The following is an 8,767-nucleotide window of genomic DNA, read 5'->3' on the forward strand; positions in this document are numbered from 1 at the left end:
GACACATTTTTAAACATCTTAGATCTCCTTCTCTCCCCAATCGTAATGGAATATAAAAATACAAGCTGCGGTACTCATCCGGATTATGAACTTGAAAAAATGTGGGAGGGGATGATATGATAAATAACGCAAAAATTCTAACTTTCACACAATTTATTTATAACATAACATAATATTACAATATTAATTATTGCCTCACTAAAAGTTTTGTATAAGCTTTAAGAACTCACTGTGAATGTTGGGTGTATAAGACTGTTCAACCTAAGAGTTACCATTTAGTTTATTTAGAGATTTAATATTTAATGATTATTTGGTTTTCGTAACAAGAGTGTTAAAAATTAATTATTTAAAAAGCGATAGTTATGACAAGTTTCGTTGTGTAACTCTGAACGAATCGTACCTTGTGTATATAGTTTAATTACTGTACTAGGCTTTTGTAATATTGTTAACGTCATCTTACTTGAAGCTTCTAGTTTTTGTCGTTATGTTCAATATTGTTGTTACTAGATGGCTAAATATTTCTAAATTTTCTGTCACGTGTTATAAATACATGCAGATACAGAACGTAAGTGAGAGAGATAGACATATCTAGACTGCCTGATTGTTAGTTTACCTGTAACAGGCTATACCTAAAATGAGTTTCACAGCTTGTATTGTAACAACAGTGATAAGGAAGAATAATTCATCTTGTCAGTTGGGTTCTAAAGTAATTGAACCATACTGTGTGGACTTTTGACGAAAAAGAGAATTATTTAAAGCTGTAAATTCAACTGTGGTAAACAATAATGTAACGATTTTTTTTTCTTTTGTATATGCATTTGACTTGTTTTGAATATGTTATTTTAAAAACAAGTGCTGTCTGTTTATTGTTGAAATGTATCAGCACCGAACTACTAGAGGAAAGTCGTAGTACAAATTGTTTGGTATCTGTTTGTTTTTTATATTTCTCTTAATACAAGTTATATCATTTTGTGAACACCAACGAAATGCTTCATGAGATAGAGTGTATTTATCACTGATCAATCATCGTATTGACTTTTCTGAATAGTAAATTCGTTATTTTTCATGTAAATGCAAACAATGTTAGAATATTTAAATTAGCTTAAATTTTCTACATATTGAGGAAACTAAAACCTGCAATACATTCATTAGATAAGCATAAACATAAATTAATACGATAAACAGATATAATAATATTGGCTCCATCTCTCTTTGTTATCATTTTAGTGAAAATAACTCGTTTAGTCAGACATTATAATTTTCTGAATAAATTTAATTTATATCGAAAGAGAATAAACAAGTTTAACATTACTTCATTATTATTATTTAGAATGTTTCATGTTTGTATATAAACTAAGGCAATTACAGGTAATGAATAATATTGCTTACTTCTCTAGAATTTGCCGTGTTAATTATGGTATGCATATGTACATATTTTTTTTTCTCGTCTATTCTTACTATTTAATTTAAGATAGGCTTAGCGTAAAAAAGGCTTTGATATCTGGATTAATAAAAGTTTTGGAGTGGTTAATCCAAAAATAGTAAATGGTTTTCGATCTTTCTTAAATAAGGTATATACACGATAAAAGTCTTGGAGTTTGCTGTAAAGATCTATCGCTTCGATCTGTGGTATTATAAATTCTTTGGGGCCACAATAACCAGGAAGAAGTAGTCGACCAGCTCAAAATGTCAGTAACCTAGGCTCCTCTTCCTTGTTTTTCTTCCTTTGGAAATTACACTGATATATAACTATAATGTATAACCTTGAACAAGGCTTAAGGCTGTACAAAATTACACTGATATATAACTGTAATGTGTAACCTTGAACAAGGCTTAAGGCTGTACAAAATGTTATATACGTTGTCTAAAGTATATCTTCACCTGCTGCTTGTTGCTTTACGTACACTTTGTTTTCTTTCATTTTAGATGAATATATTCTCAACTGTGAGTGGATATCGGTGAGGATTTGGGATCTCCACTTTTGATGAGGCTTTTTTATGAAATGTTGAATAGATTTTGCTCTCTTTCCCATACAGTTTTATTATTGGTATAAATGCTTTTTTTTATCACGCATATATTGAAATGTATCTGCCAGGTGGTTGGTATCGTTTTCATTGAAAGCAGTATTCAAATTGAAAATTGGTAACTAAGTGCCCGATTAAATGTACTTACTTTTTTTTGTGTGTGTAGATTTTGCTTGTATAAGATGATCTTATGAGCAATGTAGTTGCCATGTGTGTACAAATAATTAAACTGCTAATTTTGGTGTTTCTTAAAAAAACTATATTATTCAAGTCAACTATTCCGTTTCTTGAACTGCAGTATATGTCGTAAAAACATATTTTTCAAAATATCGTCGAAATCTCTTTTTAAAAAGTTTTTGACGTGGGGAGGAATGAAAATGAAAGAAAAATATTTTCGTATATTCTATGTGTAATTAAGTATCCACTGGACCCGGTGAAGACAGCGTTCATTGAACCCGGTGAAGTTTAATGTAAAGAGACAGGTATATATCTATGTATTACGTGTGTATGTAACATCATGACCGTGGTAGAGGGCTTGTATTTGTCAATCTAGGTAGGCAGAAAATACAGTATACATGCTGGGAAAAAAATGTTTTTGTTAAAATGTATTTGCCATATTTTATGAAGTTGTTTCTATTGGCATTAAGAAATTTATTACTGTCAATGTAAAATATAATTGAGTTTTCCTGGTTGATTTGTCTACCAGGCTATTTAATTGTAATACGAATCTTGCTGTAAAGACGATCCATTATGCGCGCGTGTGTGTGTGTGTGTGTATATATATTAGAAACATTTCCACATTTTTGTAAATGAACTTTGACTTACTGGCTCGATAACCCTACTTTTTGGTATGGTAACTGGAAACTGTCCGACGGCTATTTTGTTTTAGGATTTTTATCCAATAAGGAAGATAGAAAAAAAAACAACCTGAAATTGGACACATTTTCACTTTTTTTAAATAGCCTTTTGGCTTTTAATCTAAAGACACAAGTACTTAATCAGTTAAATGAGTTAGTTATTGCCTTCCATAAAGCAGGGTATGCAATTAACGTCTAATGAGGTCATTAGGGATCGAGTAACGAAAGAAGAAAGGGCAACATTATCTAACATTGTTTTTTATACAATTTTTGCTTCCTTAATGAGTACCCTCAGCTATTCGTTGGTAAAGAATAATCCAAGAGTTAGCGGTAGGTGATGTTGAATAGCTGCCATTCCTCTAGTCCATCACTTCAAAATTAGGGACGGCTAGCACAAACGGTTCTCTAGTAGCTTTGCACGAAATTCAAAACAAACAAATATATTCAAGCCATATAAACGGTTAAAAAATTAGCCGAAATCTCAATATTTTTTATTCAAAAATAGACCCACAAGTGTTTGTTGTATAAATAGTTTGGAAAAGTTGTTGTTTGTTATTAAGCACAAAGCTACACAAAGGGCTATCAGTGCTCTGCCCAACACGGGTATCGAAACCCGGTTTCTAGCGGTATAAGTCCGCAGACATACCGCTGTGCCACTGAGGAGCGTTTAGAAAAATTGTCTTTAAAAACTGATTGCCTCTCATCGGTTATTTTAGAGTTTGAGCTGTAAATAATAATAATAAACTAAGCCTAATCATTCAGTTCATGCAATGAAGCTATTTATTTTCACTTCAGCACAGCAAAGATAGCCCATCTTGTATCTTTGCGTTTAACAACAACAAATATTTTTGTTAGAAAACTTATGATGCATTGGCCGTGGTATGAGATGTTAGTACGGTTTTACAAGATAGAAAAACAAACAAACGACGGAGATTACATATACATAACTCCGTAAGTTCATTTAAATCCAGTTTGTAGTACTTTTTTTTTCACTTTAATCCTGTTAAAAATGAGTGAACCTGATTGAAAAAAAATAATAACTCGTTGTTCATTTGTACTTTCAAACATTAAATGAGAATTGTAAATACTTCATATTCATGTAGTAAGCATAATGCTGAACTAATGTAGTTCTTAAAAATAGAAATACTTAAACTACACCCTCTGTCTTGTAAGCTATAATGTCACGTGCCTTCTGCAAAACGCGCCCTCTTTATATTTATGTCAAAAAACCGTTCACAATTACCTCATAAAAAAACAAAACTGTCTCGATTATTGTTTCGATTTGGGTGAATTCAAGTTCATTTCCCTTGACAAAACGTATTTACACGCAATGTAAATACATTAATACACCTACAGTTTCGCGATTAAAAACACTATCATCGATTTTAGGACTTTTTTGTTTATTGTGGAGGATTCTATAGTGACATCATAAACTTGTGTGTCAGCCTTGGAAAGGACGAAATACTGCGTACAAGACTGGAAAAAATAATTTGTTAAAAAAAGTTAAGATATTTATCATATTTCACAAGATGTTTGTGGGTTAGTTACTACACATAATATGATAGATAGTAGCAAATTACAAAAAAAAAAATGTAGGCAGTTTTCGCATTAGAGCGTCGCCTCAACCTAGCGGAACAAAATGATACCAAATAACTATATATATATAAATAAGAGGGTCGGTGTTTCATGGGTGGTATAACAATAGCTAAAGATTACGTCTTCAGAAGATTATTGCACAATCAAATTTTATACACAGGCAACATAATAGTCTAAAGAGTTTATAGTAGACAAATTGCTTGCGTAGGTGGAAAAATGAAGCAGTAAAATATGACTTATTATAGATGGCGTTTTGAACAACTATTATTATTCAGGGTTATTATTAGTATTTTTATTTCAACGAACTAATAAGTGACAGTCTCGCAAAATGCCTTCAATAATTAATGTTATATTCTTAAGTAACAACAATATTTCATTTCCCCAACCACAAAAAGAGAACTTGATAACCCGAACTCGTTTTAAAGATTTTATTCGTTTGTTGTTAAACGCAAAACTACACGATGGGCTATCTACGCTGTGCTCGCCACGGAAATCGAAACCCGTTAATTAGCATTGTAAGCCTTTCGACTTACCGCTCAATCACTGGGTAAATCGTCCTTTTCAGGAGTATCAGTGGTAAGTCAGAGGGCTTACAATGCTATCGAGTTTCAGTGTACCATATGTGTACAAAAGCATCTTTAAGTAGACAGGCAAACTTTTCTGAAGTCCTAATGATCGAGTTTCTTATTTTGTGATTAATATATTTTATTATCCTACTTGACTTCATAATATCATTACTGATACAATCCGTATGGCAAACTTTAAAAATTACCATGGAAAGATTAGAGAGATAATCATGATCAGAACAAATAAGGTACAAACCAACAGATGTTATGAAACGTACTGATTGAGAAAATGTCATGTCCACGATACATCTTACCCATTTTTTTTTTTTTTACTTCACAGATATGGCGAGAGCTGTGATCGGACTGTATCTTGTGGGCTTTTTGTTTCTTTTCTTTTCGTTTTTCACGGGCGTTGCAGGATGCTGGAAACGCTCCCATGGAAATATCGTTGCCACTGGCCTTCTACAACTTCTAGCAGGTAATATTATGGACTAAGTGACTTCTTAGCGTAGAGTGATAGGCCTTAAACGTTGCTATTGAAATGTTCATATATCTTCGTATATGATTTTAGGATTTGTTAACTATAAATGTGTGAAATGAAAAAGTATATATTATAGTGTTTATAGGTCTTTCTTAGCATCTTTTATGTTATGACAATTATGTGTAACATATAGATAACATGTTCATATTTTTTACCCAATCTAAATTAAAAGACATAAGTTGTTAATCCTTACGCCAGGATGTAATAATCGCCCTAAATATTTACGCCAGGATGTAATAATCGCCCTAAATATTTCAATATTACTTGTGATAAATGCAGTGAAACGAATTTTTTTTTTAGAATATTAACTACCAAAATAATATCTACTTGTGGCTTAGATATCAACAATTAGATTGATGGTGATATTTCAAGTCTTAAACAAATCGGGGAATAATCAACCTAATTCATCATAGCATTGTGGTTTGTACGTTCTTTGGAAATAGTGGTAATGTTTCTTTCGTTTCTCTTTCAGCTCTTGTGGACGCTGGTGCCATGGGACTGTGGCACGGAGTTCAGTATTACGATTATCAGAAACTTCGAGATAGTATGGCGTACTTTGGCTGGCCAGATGTAAGCACAGTTATCAGTATACATCAATCTATACTCGCAAATCTTTATACACACACACACACACACACACACACACATATCTATATATTAAGAAAAAAACTCGATAGGTTTGGGGCGGGGGGGGGCGGTTCTGCGAGAAAATTTTAAATTAAAAGGGGACCTCGGGTTACTAAGTTTTGAGAACCGCTGATCTAGGCGGTAAATACATCGCACGCTTTCCAGTTTATCGTGGTATGCAAAATTTTGAGTTGGGAATCTGTAAAAAGTGTCAATGATGCAGAAGCAGTAATAATTAAATCAAAAAATAACAGCAATACGTTTTTATACATGACCTGCATCTACATCTTTTAAAGTTCAGTTGTTGTTTTCATTGTATGTTTTCCACGAAGGAAATACCATTGTTGCATTAGAAAATGGGAGATTAGCATCAAGTGAAGTATTAGATATCAAGGAAAAGTAAATTTTGAAAAAGCCAACTGAATTTCATTAATAGGTTTAACGTTCAACCACCATTTTAAGTTTGTACTTGCTGTTGGTACAAGCTTTTTACCATTAGGAGAACAAAGAGGTCAACTTCAACAAAGAAGATTTACTTATCACCTGGTGATTTTTTAACAAATTAATCTCTCTACTGATATTTCATAAGAAGCATCTTCCTTCTCACATGAAAAAGGAATTGGGCGTGGGTTGTTGTAAGGCAGAGCAGCGTCATCTTTTTTTTATAATTTCAGTTTTAAATTAATTCCACACAAGACTGCGAACAGAGATCAAAAGTCCGATGGATGTTGTACTTCTACCACTTTCCAAGTCATACTTTGTAGGGCCCCGGCATGGCCAGGTGGTGAGGACGCTCGACTCGCAATCTGCGGGTCGCGGATTCGAATCCCCGTCACACCAAACATGCTCGCCCTTTCAGCCGTGGGTGCGTTATAATGTGACGGTCAATCCCACTATTCATTGGTAAAAGAGTAGCCCAAGAGTTGGCGGTGGGCCGTGATAACTAGCTGCCTTCCCTCTAGTCTTACACTGCTAAATTTGGGACGGTTAGCGCAGATATCCCTCGTGTAGCTTTGCGCGAAATTCAAAACAAACTTACTTTCTATAAAGATGCAAATGCGCTGTTATTAATTGGATAGTCCTCCGGTGGGACAGCGGTAAGTTTACAGACTTGCAACGCCAAAACTCGGGGTTCGATTTTTCTCGGTGGACAAAGCAGATAGTCCAATTGGATAAAGAGTTGACCTCTGTCTTGAAATTATTTTTTGAAGAATCGGTTGAAATCTTCATTAAAAAAAGAATTCTTAACGTTCATCATTCATGTTACATTTTCTGCTGCTGACCCAACTTATAACTAACATATGCATTCCCTGTAGAGGAACACAACTCAGATGGCCTATTGCGTGGCTTTACGCTTAACAACAACCAACACTTTCGTGATTTGTACTTTTATATTTTTAAATGAATTTGCTCTAGAACAGTGTTATTGTGCAAGAAAAGAAGTGGGTCAACTAACCCAACAGTTTTTGGTGGTTGGGATTCAGGCGGGCAACGCTAAGTGTTAAATGGAAAATGAGTAAATACCGTGTTTTCTAAAACAATAAAAGGGTACTTGAGGATATCACCGGTGAATATTTAATTTCATTATCTAAATTTTGTTTTCGTTCATGTCCTACAAATACGAGATATTATTATTATTACTGTGAAGCTATTTCACGTACAATCTTAGTGTTAATAAGTTTTATTATTCCACAGGTCCTGAAACACAAAGGTCACACCACCTTCAACTATGGTTGGTCCTACATCCTAGTTTGGATTGGTGTGGGAATGTGCCTGTTGACCTCCATCTTGTTTCTTAGTTCCGCTCATTGCCTTCGACGGGAGAAGAAGACCGAACAAGCAAAGAACATCCAGTACCTCATGCCTGTTTATCCAGACAAACGACAACCGTACAACTACGCGGCTTATCCTGGCCCTTACTATCAATATGGCTACTAGGCTGGATTTTTTTTTCAAGTCTTCCATTTAACAACAATGCTTATGTTAAGACTGTTTAACCGTGTTCCATCAGTATAATTTTTTTTACAAGTTGATGTAAATAAAGCCATTGAAATTTTCTTTGTTAACATTACCAGGTACGGTGAAGACTTCGAACAGAAAACACTGTCAGCTTAAAAAAGATGTTAGAAAAAATAATCCAGGCTACGTGTATATCGACAAGAGTATCACTACGCAGATTTTTAACTTTTTTTTTTTTTAGAAAAATTAACTAAGAGTTGTTAAAGCATACAAGACATTTTTGGAAGGGCCAGCATCATTGTGTTAATACGGGTTTATAAAAAATTACAACTATTTATATAAGGAAATTTCATTAACTCTTAACCACCCAATTAGTGTCGAAACAATCACAACGTTTGCAGTATAAAAAAAAATCTTTAATTTTTTTTCCCGCTGGATTTATCCAAATATCGTACATTAATTTTATTTTTAATATTTTTAACATATCAGAATTATGTTGCTCACCTGTAATAAAGTTATATGATAAATATTGTTAACAGAACTAAATTATGTGGCTTAGCTGTAATAAACTTGTATGATAAAATAAGAACATTAAAA

General features: G+C 33.4%; 1 protein-coding gene across 1 annotated transcript in view; it reads left to right on the top strand.

Annotated features, from left to right (window-relative positions):
* LOC106478827 (transmembrane protein 178B-like) overlaps window positions 1-8,400 on the top strand; it is a 24,394-nt gene extending 15,994 nt beyond the window's left edge. The window contains exons 3-5 of the mRNA XM_013939399.2: window positions 5,384-5,521; window positions 6,057-6,154; window positions 7,907-8,400. Of these exons, the coding sequence (XP_013794853.1) occupies window positions 5,384-5,521; window positions 6,057-6,154; window positions 7,907-8,149 (479 nt within the window). The 3' untranslated portion in view covers window positions 8,150-8,400. The remainder of the gene's footprint in view (window positions 1-5,383; window positions 5,522-6,056; window positions 6,155-7,906) is intronic.
* The last annotated feature ends 367 nt before the right edge of the window (window positions 8,401-8,767 follow it).

Source organism: Limulus polyphemus, unplaced genomic scaffold (assembly GCF_000517525.1).
Source record: "Limulus polyphemus unplaced genomic scaffold, Limulus_polyphemus-2.1.2 Scaffold253, whole genome shotgun sequence".
Lineage (NCBI taxonomy): Eukaryota > Metazoa > Arthropoda > Merostomata > Xiphosura > Limulidae > Limulus > Limulus polyphemus.